At 44.1% G+C, this 21795-nt stretch overlaps 1 protein-coding gene across 1 annotated transcript in view; it reads left to right on the forward strand.

Annotated features, from left to right (window-relative positions):
- Nucleotides 1-21795, forward strand: part of BANK1 (B cell scaffold protein with ankyrin repeats 1) — a 304009-nt gene that overhangs the window by 22274 nt on the left and 259940 nt on the right. Inside the window, exon 2 of the mRNA XM_084625875.1 lies at nucleotides 21008-21406. Within this exon, the coding sequence (XP_084482001.1) occupies nucleotides 21008-21406 (399 nt within the window). The remainder of the gene's footprint in view (nucleotides 1-21007; nucleotides 21407-21795) is intronic.

Consider the following 21795-nt stretch of genomic DNA (forward strand, 5'->3'; position numbering starts at 1 on the left):
CAAACTTTGCATTAGATACCACACAATCATATTATAAGGATGAACATGGGGGTGTGGAGTGTTCCTAGGAGGTACAGTATGTCACAGCTACATAGTAACTAGACTATTCCTGACAGGTGTTTGTCAACTCTTAGAAACCTCCAACGATGGAGATTCCACAATCTCCCTAGGCAATTTTGTCCCAGTGCTTAACTGCCCTGACAAGAAGCTTTTCCTAATCTCCAACCTAAACCTCCCTTGTTGCAATTTAAGCCCATTGCTTCTAGTCTTATCCTCAGCTGCTAACAACCATTTTCACCCTTCTCTTCGTAACAACCTTTTATGTACTTGAAAAGGTTTATGTTCTCCAAACTAAACAAACCCAATTTTGTTTGGTTTTTTTAAACCACACACAATGTTCCCTCATAGGTCTTGTTCTCTAGACCTTTAATAATTTTTGTTACTCTCCTCTCGACTTTCTTCAGTTTGTCCACATCTTTCCTGAAATGTGGCAACCAGAACTGGACACAATACTGTAGCTGAGGCCTTATCAATGTGGAGTAGAGTGGAACAATTACTTCTCGTGTTTTGCTAACACTCTTGCTAATACATCCCAGAATGATGTTTGCTTGTTTTGCAACAGTGTTACACTGTTGATTCATATTTAGCCTGTGATCCACTAGGATTCCCAGATCCCTTTCTCCATTACTCTTTCTTAGGCAGTCATGCCCTTCCAGCTTGACTGTGAACGACTGATAACTACTCTCTGGGAATGGTTTTCCAACCAGTTATGTACATACCTTATAGTAGCTCCATCTATGTCAGGAGTGGGCAAACTTTTTGGCCCGAGGGCCACAGCTGGGTTACGAAACTGTATGGAGGGCCAGGTAGGGAAGGCTGTGCCTCCCCAAACAGCCTGCCCCCTATTCACCCCCCTCAAAACCCTCGACCCATTCAACACCCCTGCTCCTTGTCCCCTGACCACCTCCTCCCAGGACCCCTGTCCCAACCGTCCCCTCGGGACCCCACCCTCATCCAACCCCGCCGCTCCTTGTCCTCTGACTGCCCCCGCCCCTGCCCCCGACAGGCCCTCCCAGGATTCCTACGCCTAGCCAACTCCCCCATTCCCCATCCCCTGACCACCCCCCCCAAACCTCCACCCCATCCAGCCACCCCTGCTCCCTGTCCCCTGACTGCCCCCTAGGACTCCCTGCCCCTTATCCAACCCCCACCCCCTTACCATGCTGCTCAGAGCAGCGGAAGCTCGCAGCCTCACCAGAGCCAGCCACGCTGCCCGGCAGGAGCAGTAGGCCAGAGCACGGGTGGTGCAGCGAGCTGAGGCTGGGGGGGAGGAGGGGGTACAGCAGGGGAGGGGCAGAGGGCTAGCCTCGCCGGCCAGGAGCTCAGGGGCCGGGCAGGACGGTCCCACGGGCCAGATGTGGCCTGGAGCCATAATTTGCCCACCTCCGATCTAGGTTGCATTTCCTTAATTTGCTTATGAGAAGGTCATGTGAGACAGTATCAAAAGCCTTACTGAATATCACTGAATGCAATAGGCAAGAGGTGAAGGCTAGTTATGTACAGTAAGAGAAGGCATTTACTTACACAAATCATTGCAATTAACAATTGAAGGCAAAGAAATGCAGCCTATGTGCACATGACACAATAGTTTAACAGCAATTTGAGAATACAAATACAATCACTGAGCCAGTTCATGTGGTGGTGGCAGGAATGTCCTTCCTCTAAGATAATTGCTTTAACTGAAACAGGTGTGCCACTGCTTCACTGCATTTTAGGTACTTCATCTCACTGTAAAGCTTAGAAGCAAACAGTTGTAAAAATCTTCATTTCCATCAGTGGCAAATCTCTGAGAAGCAACATAGGAAAACATTTTCCATTATCCAAGAGTAGCTCTAAAGTGTTTTCTGCTGTCCCTCCCACACAAATCCATTTTGGCTTGCTTCAGAGAATTTGCCTTGCTGAGGTCTAGCAGGTCAGAGATCTCTCACTATGCATCTATGTTACTGGTTGTGTGCCAGGTACTTTGACTGGTAAATTTATTCCTGATGTGGGAGGAAAGTGTCATCTCAGGGAGACTGATTAACATTAAATTTAATAGTCTCATTTGGTTTTCACCAAGAAATTGCAGGGATTGCTCTGGTTTCTGGTGGAACTTTTCTTGAATTCCATAGTATATTATATTGTCACAGCAAGGCACATGTACAGATTAATGGCCATATGTTACTCTTCGTGGAGAGTCAGTCTGTGTATGGGCCAGGAGACGCCAGAGTTTCAGCTTGTCAAGTTTTATCCTAATTGCTCTAACTAGGTGGTCCTGGTGTGTCAACCCTCTCCTCTCACCCTGCGTGCACACACAGAACTGAGGGGGATTTTATACTGAGTTCTGAGGAGAAATTCAGTATCTATGGTAAGCTGCAACTTTCGCATGGAGACCAGTACCTGTGCACATCTCTCCATCACACTCTTGTCTCTTTATAGCATGGTTCCCGACTGCCCTAATTGCTCCTTGGTAGGCAGGATGGACAGCATTTTTCTGCTAAGCTTTATCCAGGTAATTTCAAGAAGGGATAAAGCAGCAGAAAGCACCCACTCCCTGTTACACACTCGTCAATCCCAAGCAGCTCTCTGTTACTGCTGAGTCAGGACCCTGCAGACTAGGAGGGAGGGGTTTCAGTGGAATTGGGGATAGTGGGAGAGCATGCCACATCTTCACCTATGATGGCATTCTGCATAGCTTCTCTGCCAGTGGAAATCTAGGTATAAACAACATAGGTGCATATTTGACTATTAAAAGCCTAGCACTTCCCTGGCCCCATCCTTCTGTTCCAGGGAAAATGTGGGTTTTTTATTTTTAGCATTGGTGAAAAGTACTGTATTGACAACTATGGAGAATCAACCATCAGCTATCAACCAAAGAGTTTAGCCTAGGTGACATTCATCCAATCTTCCTCATTTCATTTAGAGCTGTCACTTTAGACACTGACAATTTAGACACTCAGCAACAATGTCCACTCTGTCTTTGGTGCCTCTGCTGAGACAGCCAACAAGACTGCTTGTTTTAGAGGTTTTTGGGTCATGGACAGCTGTCCACTAGACACAGAGCACCAACTTGCTTCACACCGGTCACTGAACAGAGAGGATGCCTTAAAATGGCTTATGGACCTACAGCTGTATCTATAGAATGTTGCTCTGTAGATGCCATACATGAGAGAGAGAAACTGAGCATCTCTCATAAGGCAGAGACTTGTCATTTAGATGACAAAGTTTTCAAAGTGAAAAACTAGGGACTCCTTGAGTTGGGGAGATTTGGACAGCTAGAGGGTTGGTAGCTGATCTCCCTTCCCCATTCCAGACTAAAAGAAGTTGGGCAAATTACAGCAAATGGTAGTGTACCCAGTACAATATGCTGATCAAGATTCTTCTGAAACTGGGTGTGGCAGGCTTTGTACCTCATCAGCCCCTTAAGACAGGGGGCAGGAGGTAACCCCACTTCTATGCCTATGTCCATTTTCTAACCCCCCCACTCCAGTAGTCAGCACAGTGGGACCCAATGGCCAGAGTCCACCTACTGCCTCTTCCTGAGTGGGATAGCACAGCCTAGCAGCCAGAGTCCATTCAATGTGCCCCTAGAGCAGTGTGGCCCAATGGCAAGAGTCCACCTAATTCTCCTCCTCTAGTGGGATAGTATGGCCTGGTGGCCAGAGTCAGTACAGCCACCTTTGGAGGCAAAACAGGTGGCCTAGTGGCTGGTGCCTGGGGGTCATCACAAGGGGGTGGCAGCCCCCAGTAGGCCCACCCAACCCCACTGGGCCCCAACCCAGGGCCCTACTAGCAGCAGAGCAGTCCACCACAGGGTCAGCAGGGAATCCTACCAAAACACACTGACCTCATAAGGGTGGGAGGTACCATTCCCTTACCCTCCCTGGGTCACTTCCAACCAGCTTTCCTGTAGTAGTGGTCCATATGGTATTGCGGTCTCCAAACTCCTCAGCACCAGACACTTCCTAGGGTTCTGATAGCAGCAGACCTCTGGTCCAGGTTTCTGGCTCTTCAGCTCTAGGCTCCTCAGCACCAGACACTCCCTGGGGTTCCAGTAGTGGCAGGCCTCTGGTCCAGGTTTCTGGCTCTTCAGCTCTTGTAGGTAAGGGCTATAATGGCTCCTGGGCTGACACTCCTGCAGAGCATCTTTCCTCCTCAGCAATCCACCCTGACTGGCCAGCTCTGCAGGCTTTTATAGCTGACTTCCAGGTGGAGCATGCCCAGCAGAGCCTCAGGGGTGGGGCTTCCTCTGGTAGAAGGGAAGGATTAACCCCCTCCATACCAGTGCAGGGCCAATCCACCCTGTCACACTGAGATAAAACCTTAGTTTTATTAAAACAAGCTGAGAAAATGGAATTGTCCCAAGCCAGTTTAACATGGTTAGATCCTGCCTATGCTATCCAAGGAAGCTCTGTTGTGCCCTTTTTGTTGGCAAATACCATATTCAAAGGCAGCTCTCTAGAAAATTGGAAACACCATTTCAAATTGCTGTGTAGAAAGAGCCAAAGAAAACTGTGTGTGTCTGTAGGTTGCCAAAGATCTCCTTTCATCACAGAGAGAGAGCTAAACATATCTTATTAAATTCTTTATACAGTCAGGAAAATGTATACTGTAGAGAATATAATGTAATCTGTGCAAAGGCCCTGTTTTTGTGATTCTATTTTGATGTTAACCTGAAGGATCAGTGACCCTGAGTGTTTCTTGCTTAATTTGAAATGAAGAAGAAAGCAGAAGCTTGTTATAAATCAGATTAATAGAGAAACTAATTATCTAATGTACAGGCTTAAAAGCAGTTAAAAAACCACCAAACCTTTTAGATCTTTCCCTGCCCAGATAAATTTGCTTGGTACACCACACACTTCTCTAAAGTAATTTTCTCCTCAGTTTTCCAATTATTTCCTACTCTCTTTTACTCTACTTTTCTTCATAATCCTATATCCATAATTCTAATCCTTACCTTGGAATTAAATTCCCCCCTGCAAAAGTTCCTGATTTTCCTCTTTACCAGCACCACCCAAAAAAAATTTTTTTTTAAATCTCTCCTGAAGCATACTAGATTAACATTTTTCTTTTCAAACCATGTTTTAGAGGGCACATTTTATGGTAGTGTTGTGTTATGCTTTTATGGGTGACCACACATCAGTAACCTACTGATTAGTTTGGCCTGACAGAAAAGTCTTTTCCTGCTATGGATGACGACATAAACTTTCCTATTGTTTCTCATTGCAGAATTAATAATACATTTTATTTCTACCTTTGATTCTGCTACCAAGTACGAACAGTTAAAGCATAGCATAATTTTGTCAGGTGGTGATAGTTTCTATTACATTAACTTTCAGAGGAACAAAATTCTTCTCAACTTTCATTGTTTTTATCTCTCACTATTTTTCTTCTGTGTATAATGCAGCGAAAAATTCTTGCTGAAAAGTGAAATACCTGCTATTCTGTATTCACCACTGAGTTCTATTGAATTATATCTGGACTTCATCTTTTTCTGTACCCTGTAATAATTATTTTACTTTGGGGAGTGAGGGTGGAGATGGAAGTCTGGGTGTAATGTAGTTTTCAAGTAAGCTTCCTTAGAAAATTGCATCTATATTTTAAAGAAAAATATTTCTACAGGGAAAAATAATATTGTGATATACAAAGATTAATGTTTGGGGCATCCAGTAGGTTTTTGGCTTTGTAGGCTTTTAACTTTTGCTTGGTCTGTAACTAGGGAGTTGGTGAACAGTTGCAGAACCTTTCATCTCCAAGAAACTGAGTCAAAACCAACCTAGGGGAAAGAAACAAATAAATCCTATCTGTTGAGTGTTATACGTGAAATACTGGCTCCACTGACATAAATGGCAACACTTCGTGCCTTACAAGGAATAGACTGGTGGTCTCTCCTTTTGTGAATGATGGGTGGTTGTGACAGCAGTTCAGGGTGCAATGAGGAGTTGCGTCACTACTTGCCCTGCAACCCTAGGTGTCTCACAATGTTTTGCTGCTGTAGCTGCCAACCTGGGATGTTTACAACAAGTTCACAAGCATGCAAGTCACACTCTGAGTGTCTGTGTGCTAGGCAGACGTGGTTCAGCAGCCTGGACCCCAGCAGCCTATCTACAGGCCCACGGCCACCCTCTGGCTTGCAGCAGCCTTGGTTACTACTTGCAGGGTAGTGCACACTCCCAGTTCTGAATTTTCCCCCAACCCTGTGTTCTGTAATGTCTTTCCCTCCACTGGACAGTTCAGAGAAATAAGGTTTGTTCATGTAGAGAGACAAAAGCACATGGCAGCTTAAATATACCCTTCCATTCAAACACAGAACTGAGTTGGTTTATAATGGAAAAAAATGAAACAAATTTATTAGCAATTGGACATAGGTTAAGTAAAAGAAATAATTTGAAAGGTTTACAGGCAAAGTATAAACATGCATCAAAATGTCTAAAGCTTAATCTAGCAAGGTACATTCTTTGCGTAAGTAGGTTTCTCATCTATATTAAGTTCACGGAGACTGAAAAGTGAAATACCTGCTATACTGTATTCACTATTGAGTTCTATTGAATTATATCTGGACTTCTTTTCCTGTACCCTGTAATAATTATTTTACTTTGAGGAGTGAAGGTGGAGGTGGAAGTCTGGGTGTAATGTAGTTTTCAAGTAAGCTTCCTTAGAGAATTGCATTTATATTTTAAAGAGGAATATTTCTACTGGGAATATATCAATCTTTGGTTGAAGGACCCATCTTTCTCACCTTGCAAGAGTTCTGGCCTCTTGTGTCTGTTTAGTGATGGATGCCAAAGATGTCTCCTGTCCTTGCTTATATCTTCCAAATTTCAATTACCTTGCTTTAATAGGCAGGATGACCTCATGCTGTTTTTTCCCTTCCTATTGGCTTCCTATCCACTTGCATGTAAATTGGGGCTTCTGTTGTTTTGATTCCACCGTGCTTAATTTGCACAGGAGACCGGTAAATAGCTGCCTTCTCTCCTGTCTGGGAGAGCATTTGTTTCTTCCTGTTTGGTCACAGACTGTAAAACAGAATATCACTAAGTATCCATATTTCCTCATATAGTGTTAATACAAACATTTTGAAATGCTGTTAATTAACAGCATGTCATTAGCTTTCAGAAAAGACTTCACTCTATAATACAGTAATATTGTAAAAATTAGTTAATCCAATTGCTTATCACTTAAGGTTCAGATCCCTTGTATAGACCAATAAACCTTTGAAGCCCCTTAAAGTAAAGTTTATTCAAGCTGTGAGAAAGGCAACACTGAGTCTGATGAAGGAAGCTCCATGCTCTCTCTTCCCCCATTTGTGTTTGCTGAAATGAAAATTATTCTGTTTTCTGCCATATCCTCCCCCAGCTGTCTTGATGGTGCTGTTTACTGCTTATCTGTAAATTGAAGTAAACACAGTCCTTTCTTTAGGATAGACCTGTTTTAACAAGTCCCTCGCTGTACCTGGTTTTCACATACTTTAGTCATAATTCCAGCATATATTCATAACTCTTAATATACATCATGTACATACATCAAGCAAGAATATTAATGATCAGTGAGTTGTTAGTGTTCAGATGATACCTTACAAGGCACATTTTGTACAAAGATTATTACAATAGTGTGGAGGGTGTGAATACAGGGATACTTAGTGTCACAATGGGTTGTTGAATCTCACTATGGCTGGGGAAGATATCTCGCCTGATCACCTTCCTGTGGGCTCTTTGCAAATATTCAAAGTAGGGGCAAAATTTTGCTCAGTTTGCATTGTAATTCCATAGTAATTTCACTGACTTTAATGAAGTTACTCTGGATAAGTAACTGAGTAGTGTTTAGCCTTACATTTGAGCACATATACCACTTTAACAGTGATTCCTGCCTGCTTTATGATAAATCTAATGTAGCAAGCCACCTTTGGGTCTCACCAGCCTCAGCTGTTTTTTGCCTTGGAGAGACAGGCTTGGAGTAAAACAGTCCCTCTTGGCTGCATAGCGGCAGTCTGTCCCTCTCTCAATCAGTGTTTTGGGCTTGTTTTTCGCCCTTACGGGAGAAAATGCAGCCTCCCTGTCACGGTTCCTCCCCCACTCTGAACTCTAGGGTACAGATGTGGGGACCTGCATGAAAAACCTCCTAAGCTTATCTTTACCAGCTTAGGTCAAAACTTCCCCAAGGTACAAAATATTCCACCCGTTGTTCTTGGATTGGCCGCTACCACCACCAAACTAATACTGGTTACTGGGGAAGAGCTGTTTGGATGCGTCTTTCCCCCCAAAATACTTCCCAAAACCTTGCACCCCACTTCCTGGACAAGGTTTGGTAAAACGCCTCACCAATTTGCCTAGGTGACTACAGACCCAGACCCTTGGATCTTAAGAACAATGAACAATCCTCCCAACACTTGCACCCCCCCTTTCCTGGGAAATGGTGGATAAAAAGCCTCACCAATTTGCATAGGTGACCACAGACCCAAACCCTTGGATCTGAGAACAATGAAAAAGCATTCAGTGTTTTACAAGAAGACTTTTAATAAAAAATAGAAGTAAATAGAAATAAAGAAATCCCCCCTGTAAAATCAGGATGGTAGATATCTTACAGGGTAATTAGATTCAAAAACATAGAGAACCCCTCTAGGCAAAACCTCAAGTTACAAAAAAGATACCCAGACAGAAATAGTTATTCTATTCAGCACAATTCTTTTCTCAGCCATTTAAAGAAATCATAATCTAACACATACCTAGCTAGATTACTTACTAAAAGTTCTAAGACTCCATTCCTGTTCTGTCCCTGGCCAAGACGACTACAGACAGACACAGACCCTTTGTTTCTCTCCCTCCTCCCAGCTTTTGAAAGTATCTTGTCTCCTCATTGGTCATTTTGGTCAGGTGCCAGCGAGGTTACCTTTAGCTTCTTAACCCTTTACAGGTGAGAGGAGCTTTCCCCTGGCCAGGAGGGATTTCAAAGGGGTTTACCCTTCCCTTTATATTTATGACACTCCCCTCCTGGAGAGGCTTGTTTCCTTGCTGCTACTCACCTACGTTTAGTTTAGTTTAGTTTAGTTTCGTTCGCTTGCTGGCTGGCTGGCTTGCTTGCTTCCTTCCTTCCTTTCTTTCCTTCCTTCCTCCCCCCCGGGAGGGTTTAAACAGGTCTCAGACTGCCCTTAGTTGGAATCAGCTGATCCTAATTGACCTCATGTAACTCCCTCTCAGATGATCCTCACTGACCTGTAGTCACCCCTCCTCAGTTGATAGGGAGGAGGGCCTTTTAACCTTCTGGGACTGCCTTCTACCCCACCTCCCCCTTGCAGCCTTCTGTCCGGAGTTTATCACGGTAATTAACAAACACAGCTCTTACATTCATTATTAACAAAAGTTAAATTGAGACTGAGAAGAATATCTTAGAAAGCAACAAATCAAATGGCACAAATCAAAAAAATAAGAGAAACAAATAATGCAAAACAAACCCACTTTTTCTCCCACCTCTAAATGAAAGACAGCTGTATGTAATTTAATAGCACTTGCCTTCTTATTTAAACAACCAACATTTCACCAAACAGCTGTAATGAAGTACCAGTCCTATGAGTCTCCCCATAAACAAAAGATCAGGAAAGAAAAATGTGTTAAATTAAAGTTTATATGATACATGTCTTAAATCTCTTTCTCCAGCAAATGTATAATATACATCTCACTCACCCCCTTTCCTTACATAAATATGCCATTGTGTGTTTTCTCTCTTTAAAAAACATCAATATGGTAAAAAAGAGATACAGCCCACCTCTCAGTAAACAACTTAACACTTTGAATATTAACCTGATCCTTCATACATAATAAGTACTGTATGATGTAGTATTTGAAAAATTTATTGTAATTTTGCCATAATAAAAGGCTTAAACCCCACCCTCCCCCAAACTGCAATCCTTTTCATCCCCACTCAGCAGAGGACATAGTCACACACTCAGGGTGGAATTTGGGGTTTTGTATTCTGTCACAGGATCTTCAGGGTGCAGCCTGGGACTGTAGGACCACTGTGCCCCCTTAATTCTCTCCAGCCTGGGTTGTCTTTCACAATGCTTTGCTAGTGACCAGCAGCAAACCCTTCCAGGTGCTGTGATCATTCAGCACAACAGCATGTGGAGCCTCACACCCACGTAGATTGTATGAATGCTCCCGGAGCCACTCATGAATCACACAGAGAAAGGCACCAGCCAAATCCCCCCAACTCCCAGCCTTGTACCTCAGGAATATACCATCTTGCACTGCTCAGTGTGAGCAGTGTAAATTTATTAATTGGTTCACCACTTCATCAATGGAAAGTGGATATACTCCAGCCTTTGCAAAACCTGAGCAGATTTGCCATACACTTCATACGATCTCACTGGTAAAGATAAACAGTAAAACAGATCTATTGACTACAAAAATAGATTTTAAGTGATAGGCAAAAAGTCAGAGTTAGTTACCAAAATAAAATAAAATATAAGCACGCAGTCTAAACTCTCAACCCTATTTGACTGGGCAACAACAAGACTAAGCAGTTTTTCTCACTCCACTGGATATTGCAGCTCATAGTACACGGATTTCCCCCTCGAAATCTGGGCCAGTCCCCTCAGCCCTGGTCTACACTAGGACTTTAGGTCGAATTTAGCAGTGTTAAATGGATTTAAACCTGCACCCGTCCACACAATGAAGCCCTTTATTTCGACTTAAAGGGCTCTTAAAATCGATTTCCTTACTCCACCCCTGACAAGTGGATTAGCGCTTAAATCGACGTTGCCGGCTCGAATTTGGGGTACTGTGGACAGAATTCGATGGTATTGGCCTCCGGGAGCTATCCCAGAGTGCTCCATTCTGACCGCTCTGGACAGCACTCTCAACTCAGATGCACTGGCCAGGTAGACAGGAAAAGAACCGCGAACTTTTGAATCTCATTTCCTGTTTGGCCAGCGTGGCAAGCTGCAGGTGACCATGCAGAGCTCATCAGCACAGGTGACCATGATGGAGTCCCAGAATCGCAAAAGAGCTCCAGCATGGACCGAACGGGAGGTACGGGATCTGATCGCTGTTTGGGGAGAGGAATCCGTGCTATCAGAACTCCGTTCCAGTTTTCGAAATGCCAAAACCTTTGTCAAAATCTCCCAGGGCATGAAGGACAGAGGCCATAACAGGGACCCGAAGCAGTGCCGCGTGAAACTGAAGGAGCTGAGGCAAGCCTACCAGAAAACCAGAGAGGCGAACAGCCGCTCTGGGTCAGAGCCCCAAACATGCCGCTTCGATGATGAGCTGCATGCCATTTTAGGGGGTTCAGCCACCACTACCCCAGCCGTGTTGTTTGACTCCTTCAATGGAGATGGAGGCAATACGGAAGTAGGTTTTGGGGACGAAGAAGATGATGATGAGGAGGAGGTTGTAGATAGCTCACAGCAAGCAAGCGGAGAAACCGGTTTTCCCGACAGCCAGGAACTGTTTCTCACCCTAGACCTGGAGCCAGTACCCCCCGAACCCCCCCAAGGCTGCCTCCTGGACCCAGCAGGCGGAGAAGGGACCTCTGGTGAGTGTACCTTTTAAAATGCTATACATGGTTTAAAAGCAAGCATGTGAAAGGATTACTTTGCCCTGGCATTTGCGGTTCTCCTAGATGTAGTCCTAAAGCCTTTGCAAAAGGTTTCTGGGGAGGGCAGCCTTATTGAGTCCTTCATGGTAGGACACTTTACCACTCCAGGCCAGTAACACGTACTCGGGAATCACTGTAGAACAAAGCATTCCAGTGTATGTTTGCTGGAATTCAACCAAAATCCGTTCTTTATCTCTCTGTGTTATCCTGAGGAGAGTGAGATATAATTCATGGTCACCTGGTTGAAATAGAGTGCTTTTCTTCAGGGGACACTCAGAGGAGCCCATTCCTCCTGGGCTGTTTGCTTGTAGCTAAACAGAAATGTTCCCCGCTGTTAGCCACAGGGAGGGGGGAAGGTTGAGGGGGTAGTCACGCGGTGGGAGGATGCAAAATGCGACCTTGTAACGAAAGCACATGTGCTATGTATGTAATGTTAACAGCAAGCTTTACCCTGAAAGAGTGTAGCCACTGTTTTATAAAATGTGTCTTTTTAAATACCGCTGTCCCTTTTTTTTCTCCACCAGCTGCATGTGTTTCAATGATCACAGGATCTTCTCCTTCCCAGAGGCTAGTGAAGCTTAGAAAGAAAAAAAACGGACTCGCGATGAAATGTTCTCCGAGCTCATGCTGTCCTCCCACACTGACAGAGCACAGACGAATGCATGGAGGCAAATAATGTCAGAGTGCAGGAAAGCACAAAATGACCGGGAGGAGAGGTGGAGGGCTGAAGAGAGTAAGTGGCGAGCTGAAGAGAGTAAGTGGCGGGCTGAAGACAGGGCTGAAGCTCAAATGTGGTGGCAGCGTGATGAGAGGAGGCAGGATTCAATGCTGAGGCTGCTGCAGGACCAAACCAGTATGCTCCAGTGTATGGTTGAGCTGCAGCAAAGGCAGCTGGAGCACAGACTGCCACTACAGCCCCTGTGTAACCAACCGCCCTCCTCCCCAAGTTCCATATCCTCCACACCCAGACGCCCAAGAACGCGGTGGGGGGGCCTCCGGCCAACCAGCCACTCCACCACAGAGGATTGCCCAAAAAAAAGAAGGCTGTCATTCAATAAATTTTAAAGTTGTAAACTTTTAAAGTGCTGTGCTTAAGGTGCTGTGTGGCGTTTTCCTTCCCTCCTCCACCACCCCTCCTGGGATACCTTGGTAGTCATCTCCCTATTTGTGTGATGAATGAATAACGAATGCATGACTGTGAAGCAGCAATGACTTTATTGCCTCTGCAAGCAATGATTAAAGGGAGGAGGGGAGGGTGGTTAGCTTACAGGGAAGTAGAGTGAACCAAGGGGCGGGGGGTTTCATCAAGGAGAAACAAACAGAACTTTCACACCGTAGCCTGGCCAGTCATGAAACTGGTTTTCAAAGCTTCTCTGATGCGTACCGCGCCCTCCTGTGCTCTTCTAACCGCCCTGGTGTCTGGCTGCGCGTAACCAGCAGCTAGGCGATTTGCCTCAACCTCCCACCCCGCCATAAACGTCTCCCCCTTACTCTCACAGATATTGTGGAGCACACAGCAAGCAGTAATAACAGTGGGAATATTGGTTTCGCTGAGGTCTAAGCGAGTCAGTAAACTGCGCCAGCGCGCCTTTAAACGTCCAAATGCACATTCTACCACCATTCTGCACTTGCTCAGCCTGTAGTTGAACAGCTCCTGACTACTGTCCAGGCTGCCTGTGTACGGCCTCATGAGCCATGGCATTAAGGGGTAGGCTGGGTCCCCAAGGATACATATAGGCATTTCAACATCCCCAACAGTTATTTTCTGGTCTGGGAATAAAGTCCCTTCCTGCAGCTTTTGAAACAGACCAGAGTTCCTGAAGATGCGAGCGTCATGCACCTTTCCCGGCCATCCCACGTTGATGTTGGTGAAACGTCCCTTGTGATCCACCAGAGCTTGCAGCACTATCGAAAAGTACCCCTTGCGGTTTATGTACTCAGCGGCTTGGTGCTCCGGTGCCAAGATAGGGATATGGGTTCCGTCTATAGCCCCACCACAGTTAGGGAATCCCATTGCAGCAAAGCCATCCACTATGACCTGCACATTTCCCAGGGTCACTACCCTTGATATCAGCAGATCTTTGATTGCGTGAGCTACTTGCATCACAGCAGCCCCCACAGTAGATTTGCCCACTCCAAATTGATTCCCAACTGACCGGTAGCTGTCTGGTGTTGCAAGCTTCCACAGGGCTATCGCCACTCGCTTCTCAACTGTGAGGGCTGCTCTCATCTTGGTATTCATGCGCTTCAGGGCAGGGGAAAGCAAGTCACAAAGTTCCATGAAAGTGCCCCTACGCATGCGAAAGTTTCGCAGCCACTGGGAATCGTCCCAGACCTGCAACACTATGCGGTCCCACCAGTCTGTGCTTGTTTCCCGAGCCCAGAATCGGTGTTCCACAGCATGAACCTGCCCCATTAGCACCATGATGCATACATTGTCAGGGCCCATGCTTTCAGAGAAATCTGTGTCCATGTCCTCATCACTCACGGGACCGCGCTGACGTCGCCTCCTCGCCCGGTATCGCGTTGCCATGTTCTGGTGCTGCATATACTGCTGGATAATGCGTGTGGTGGTTAATGTGCTCCTAATTGCCAAAATGAGCTCAGCGGCCTCCATGCTTGCCTTGGTATGGCGTCCGCACAGAAAAAAGGCGCGGAACGATTGTCTGCCGTTGCTCTGATGGAGGGAGGGGCGACTGACGACACGGCTTACAGGGTTGGCTTCAGGGAGCTAAAATCAACAAAGGGTGTGCCTGTACATCAAGGAGTATTTCAGGCAGGACTGCACGGAGGGTTCCAATAAGAAATGGTGCACCTAAGTTATCGTTGTTATTGGAACAAGGAGGTTAGCCTGGCCTCTGATTGATACATGGCTAGATTTACCTCGCTGCACCTTCTCTGTGAGTGACTGCAGTGTGATCTAGACAGGGGAGGAGGCAAATGATTACAAAACAAATCTGGTCTATTTCTTGTTCTGACCCACTCCATCTATCTTTTACATCTTTGGCTGGCAGCAGACGGTGCAGAAGGACTGCATGCCATCCACATCTCATGGCTGCTCGGCAGAAGATGGTACAGTACGACTGCTAGCCATCTTCATCTCTTGCCTGCCTGGCATAAGATGGTACAATACGACTGCTAGCAATCCTCATCTCTTGCCTGCCTGGCAGAAGATGGTACAGTACGAATGCTAGCAGTCCGTATCGCCTGCCCGCTCACCATAAGACGGTTCAATAGGACTGACTGCAGGACTAAAGAGAATGACCTGCTCAAGTCACTCCAAATTTAGTCCCTGCGCCCATGTCTGCCCAGGCGCTCCTGATCGACCTCACAGAGGCGACCAGGAGCACCTCAGGCATGACGATGACAGCTACTAGTCGTACTGTACCGTCTGCTGCCACAAGGGAAGGGGTTGCTGCTACTGTGTAGCAATTCTGTACCGCGTCTGCCAGCACCCAGGAGACATAGGGTGACGGTTACCTGAGCGGGCTCCATGCTTGCCGTGGTATGGCGTCTGCACAGGTAACTCAGGAAAAAAGGCGCAAAATGATTGTCTGCCCTTGCTTTCATGGGGGGAGGGAGGGAACGGGGGCCTGACGATATGTACCCAGAACCACCCGCGACAATGTTTTAGCCCCATCAGGCATTGGGATCTCAACCCAGAATTCCAATGGGCAGCGGAGACTGCGGGAACTGTGGGATAGCTACCCACAGTGCAACGCTCCGGAAGTCGACGCTTGCCTCGGTACTGTGGAAGCGCTCCGCCGAGTTAATGCACTTAATGCACTTAGAGCATTTTCTGTGGGGACACACACACTCGAATATATAAAACCGATTTCTAAAAAACCGACTTCTATAAATTCGACCTAATTTCGTAGTGTAGACATACCCTCAGTTGGAGTCTTCAGAGTGTCCTTGTTGCTTGCAGCGTAGATGGGTGAAGGAGAAAGGCCAAGCATGTGGCCACTGTGTCTGTTTTATACCCTCAGTCCTATGTGCTGGGGGAGCACAAGTCCAGGCATGTCTGGGGGCACTGCTGAGTCTCCAGGTAAGGTTGAGCAATTCCACTGGTGTGGCCTCATGCAGGTGAGTCATTGCACTGTAGCTCCCTTGCTAGACAATGGCTGTTGATGGGTTGTTTGACACCCTGCCCGGGTGTTGGTTACTTTCCTTGATCTTGCCTCCGGAGAGCTAATATCCGGCTGATTCCCCAACTTACAGCATGTTTTAGTGACAACCATACAACACAATTCTCATAACTTCATGTGCGTTAATGATATACATACATGGATAGAGAAATGACTTTCAGCAGATCATAGCCTTTCACCGATACCTTACAAGGCATGCTTTATAGGTAAGATCACAATTATATAGAAATGAGGAATATGGGGGTTACAGGACGCTCCCAAGGTATAGAATGTCACATGTTCCCAAATCACTTAGGCTCTTTTGAGTATGAAATTTCCATCCAGGTATATCATACCCACATGTGTTCCAGTTGTTTGCACACTATTTTAAAATAAAAACATGCATTTGGAAAAATATAAGGCTTTTTCATATTTCATAACTTCAAGGCAACTTTCCCACCATTCCTTCATCTTCAGACTGCGGCTTCTCTTAAGTCTTGGACTGAGAAGTGCATAACTTTTCTGATGTCCCTCTGCACAGATGTGATTTTCACCTTTTTGTGTATATGATTTATATTTATGTAACACTAAAGGACTCAAAAGCACTTTGAAGACATTTCTAGCCATGGATCCAATGCTGCATGTCTGCCATGCATAGAACTCTTGCTGATACCAATCTCTCTTCTCTTCTCTTCTCTTCTCTTCTCTTCTCTTCTCTTCTCTTCTCTTCTCTTCTCTTCTCTAATTACTGGAAGACTATGTCCAGTTCTGATGTTCACAAAAAGGATAGTGAGAAACCGAGAGAGATTCAGAAAAAAGTTACAAGAATGATTTGAGGTCTGCAAAGTATATCCAACAGCCAGCTGAGAAGTCACTATTTCCAGTCTAAAAGTACCTACATGGGAAACAGATTTCTGATAGTAAAGAGTTCTTTAAACTAGCAGAAAAAGGCAAAATGAAATACCATGAAAAAACAAGAGAGACATATTCAGAGTAGAAGGTGAAGATTTTTAACAATGTATACGTAACCAGTGGAATAATTTACATAGGTGAATTCTCCTTCACTTGAAGTCCTTAAATCAAGACTGTATGTCTTTCTAAAAGATATACTGTAGTTCAAACACAAATTATGTGCTTGTTGCAGAAATTGCTGGGTGAGGTTCTGTGGTACAGGAGATCAGACTAGATAATTATAAGGGTCTTTTTTATCCCTACAATTTGTGAACTTCTATCTTCTCTTCTGATATTCCTTATGTAACTCTAACAACATTTTTTCTTTTATCCTTTTCTTCTATACAATTGACCAAAATCAAGATAAGGGTCTGGGAAAAAAAAAAAAAGCTTCACGGCCTCTCCTCTTCCTTAAACTACTGTAAAACTGAAACCATTTTGCTTAGCCCAGTGTCCTCTTACTAGGGTTCTACCACATTCACAGTCCATTTTGGTCAATTTCACGGTCATAGGATTTTAAAAATAGTAAATTTCATTATTTCAGCTATTTAAATCTGATATTTCACTGTGCTGTAACTGTAGGGTGCTGACCCAGAAGAGGATTGTGTGGAGTCGCAAGTTATTGTAGGAGGGTTGCAGCATTGCCACTCTTACTTCTGTGCTGCTGCTGATGACAGTGCTGCCTTCAAGGGTGGCAATACCATACCATACCATACCATGCCATCCTTACTTCTGCGCTGCTGCTGGAGGGACGCTGCCTTCAGAGCTGGGCGCCTGGCCAGCAGCCACCGCTCTCTGTCCACCCAGCACTGAAGGCAATGCAGAAATAAGGGTGGCAACAGTGTGACCCCCCCACAATAACCTTGCAATACTCCGCCTCCTCTTTTTGGGTTACGACCCCTAGTTTGGAAAACGCTGGTCTCCCCTGTGAAATCTGTGTAGTATAGGGGTAAAAGTACACAAAACCCCAGATTTCATGGGGAGAGACCAGGTTTCACAGTCCGTGACGCGTTTTTCATGGCCATGAATTTGGTAGGGCCCTACCCATAGCACTGAATTTTAGCTCTAAGTAAAATGAGAAATATAGTATTATAAAACACTTTTTATTAGAATTGCATTTTAAAACAGGGATAGAGAGCCATCTTGGATAAGGCTGATTTTGCATTTTGACCACAGAAAATATGGGGGCCTCTATTTCAAATATATTTTGAAAATTTTCAATCAACTCTGGTTTGAGAGAGAGCAGCAGTTCATTGTCGACCATTCTGGGATGCCATTATGCACTATACTGTGTATAAAGGATGAATGATTAGAACAGAGGTTGGCAACCTTCGGCACCTGGCCCATCAGGGTAATCTGCTGGTGGGCCGTGAGACATTCCGTTTACATTGACCATATGCAGGCATGGCCCCCCGCAGCTCCCAGTGGCCGCGGTTCGCAGTTCCAGCCTGTGCCACTTCCTGCAGCATGTTAACCCCTGGATTAGAAGCTAAGAAAGGAATGATGGTCCAGTGGTAATACACCTGACAGATATTGCATGTGATCGCAATATCTTTGCAGACCATATTATTTTATACCTGTGAATAGTACTATGTATGACTGTGTTCTGCTCCATGATGGAGGGTTAGCACAGCTTCTCTAGGAACTACAAATGGTGGGAGGTGATTAAGGTGAATCACTAAGACTAAACAACTCTAGAGACGTACCATACCCTGGAGTGCTTTGCATATACTGGTTTAAGCTGGGTTTTCCAGTGACCAACAGACAAAGGGCTTTTGGCAGAAAAAGGTAAACTGACTCAAAGCCTTTTTTCTGATCCAGCAAACGGACAGAACCTTCTGTCCAAGGGAGGGAGGTCTGACCCTTGCCAAAGAGTTGGAAGGACTTTGACCTACTAAGGCCCCAGAGATAATGCTGCGAGTCTGTCAAGGAGGTCCCAGAAGTCATGGATTCTGTGACTTTCTGGGACCTCCGTGACTTCTGCAGCGGCTGGTGTGTCAGTCTTGGGCAACTGTGCCTCCCGCATAGCAGCAGTGCGGGTCCCAGGCCACCGTGCTCACCTCAGCAGCAGCGGGGGTCCTGGACAGGCTTAAAACCCCCTGGTCAGAAGACAGTGTTATAAGGGTCCCTACAAAGAGACAGGTGATTTTGGAAACCGGAGACGTGACTAGAAACTCCTAGAGTGTATCACAGAAGTGGGGACACAGGAGCAGTTACCTGAAATCGTGATATCACTAATCTAGGACTCTGAGATCTGGGCTTTCTTCATTGCTGTGCCCTGTGTGACTTTGGACAAGTCATTTAGTCTATCTGTTCTTTAGCTCCCCATCTGTAAAATGGGAATAATCACTAAGGTGTTGTGAGGTTCTCTTTCTCTCTGAGTATATATAATAAAGATTGTGAGGTGCTCAGTAACTATGGTGATGGAGCTCTATAATTACCCAAGTTAGACTTTAGGATTTGGCCTGAATGGACTCTGCAGAAAATCTTCATTACACAACATTGTTTCTTGCACAAAGGGTCTTGTACTTATGCCACCGTTCTACTGCATATGTAATATTATATAAATGACAGAGGATGTTTGATTTATGCATTTTTAATTCTCTAATTGGTTAGTATTTATTGTTGGTGTATGCTGTTATGTGGTATGTGTTTATATGCCTCTAAGAGCTATGCAGCTCCCATGTCTAAGCTTTGTTTGTTTACAGTATTTTAAAAAATCAAAATAACTAGTGTATAGTGGGATAGAAATGAACTTTCTATTCATTTGGTGCTTTCTATTAAAAGAAATCTAAAACTGGAGCTTTTACACTAATATAATTATCAAACCAAATTCTGTTCACACTTAAAATGGCATAAAAGAGGTGTAATTTTGTCTGTGTTATTACTTCAGATTTACATCATGAAAACTGAGTGTAGAATATGGTCCATAGCATACAAACCTGTATTACTAAGCTAAAAGTATGTAGTCTGTGGATGCTGTTGCTTAGACCCACCTGTGATTAACTTTGTGACAATAGAACTGTATTAATTAATTTGATGTCATATTGTATTTTGCTGCATACTGTTGTTGATCAATATATCAGTGGTGTCAATGGCATCCTATCCTTTATAATATCAGCATCATGGGTGTGCCTTTATCTACTTTATTTGACATTTCCTTTTGTTTCTCTAGCTGCTGCAACTTGCCAAATGCTGAACTATTCCTATTTTTATTAGATTAGCATTTACATTAATATTTTAAAATAAATATATAGAAAAAACAACCAACCCAGTTCGCAACACATCAGTGTGGGGGAGGGATAGCTCAGTGGTTTGAGCATTAGCCTGCTAAACCCAGGGTTGTGAGTTCAATCCTTGAGGGGACCATTTAGGGATCTGGGGCAACTATGGGGGACTGGTCCTGCTTTGAGCGGGGGATTGGACTAGATGACCTCCTGAGGTCCCTTCCAACCCTGTGATTCTAATTGCTGTAGTGCATCAAATGACATGTTATATTATGATGACAGAATATACTCTTTTAGATTAGTGTCTCCTGTTCAAGTTGTAATTAAACCGTTTGATGCTTTAACAATTATTTTCTTGTTGAAAGTGTTAAACTACTTCATTACATCACAAACAAGTTGTTGACTTTTCAACAACAAAATAAGGTGCTTTAATCTGTATTAAGTAGCAGCTGCCCCAATATTTTTTTGTAAATAAAATACAATAAAAATAAAGTAATTGTTTTGAGTATTATATTTTGTCTGTACAATATGACATGTGATAGTGAGATGCACTACTACTACTACTACTGCTGAGACATAATGACAGATATGGGGAGGGATAGCTCAGTGGTTTGAGCATTAGTCTGCTTAAACCCAGGGTTGTGAGTTCAATCCTTGATGGGGCCATTTGGGGATCTGGAGCAAAAATTGGGGATTGGTCCTGCTTTGAGCAAGGGGTTGGACTAGATGACCTCCTGAGGTTCCCTTCTAACCCTGATATTATATGATAAAAACAATAAATAATATGAAAAGGAAAAAATTAAACATATTTTGTTTTGAAACAATTTAAAAAATTTTACTAAACAAAATTTTCAAAAGGGATATTTTATCAGAATTTCTATTCCACACGAAATTTCAAAAATATTTATATTCTAGTTTGGAACATAAATTTCAAATTTTTCTGCAAACAGTTGAAAACCCAGATTTCTATCTCTACCATTCTGTTTCAAATTACAAAGAGAAAAAAATCTAACATGCTAACTGTGGATATTAGATAAAATGGAGGTTTAAAAATGTTTTTTTTTTTTACAGAAAATACAAAGGACATTCTGGTGATTTATGAAGAAGAGGCAGAAGAATGGGCTCTGTATTTAAAATCGCTTTTCAAACATATTATAAAGGAACAAGGAATCTTACTTTACAACCTAGAGACTTTGTCTATTCAGCATCTAGAGTCACTCTCTCTATCCTGTTATAGATGTAAACTGCTCATACTATCAAATGGACTTCTAAAATGCCTGAATCAAAAGAGAAGATATTTTCTGGACAGGGTCCTTAAGCCTTCCGGTAGGGTGGTGATTCTACTTTGTGGGGTGGAGAACTCAGACATTCTACATGAGATACTGACCTTAGACCAGAGCAGCCAAGAGATCTCCACCGATCAGGATCCCGAGGAATATCTCTCCATTGTTGCCGGCGTTATTCAACAAGGTAATTTTAAAGTTTAATCCTGCTGATGATATATTTGTCACTTAATTATGATTAAAGTTATCCTCCTCTTAGATCCAGAGTAAGGAGTATGCAACTTTGGAAAGTCTAGCACTGCAGTGAATGTTCTTCAGAAGCTGTCTGGTGAGCTTAAAGGGATGATATACTCTTGTCTCTCTGACCCCTGGGTTCAGATAATTATAACAATCTAATGCCTGCCATTAGTATGGTTGAAAAATGTGTATGCGTGTCTCATAACTTTCAGTAAAAAAAACGAGGATTCCTTGTGGCACCTTATTATTTATTTGGGCATAAGCTTTTGTGGGATATAACCCACTTCATCAGATGAATGGAGTGGAAAATACAGTAAGCAGGAATAAATATACAGCACA

The sequence above is a fragment of the Lepidochelys olivacea genome, assembly GCF_965140295.1.
Source record: "Lepidochelys olivacea isolate rLepOli2 genome assembly, chromosome: 4".
Classification (NCBI taxonomy): Eukaryota; Metazoa; Chordata; order Testudines; family Cheloniidae; genus Lepidochelys; species Lepidochelys olivacea.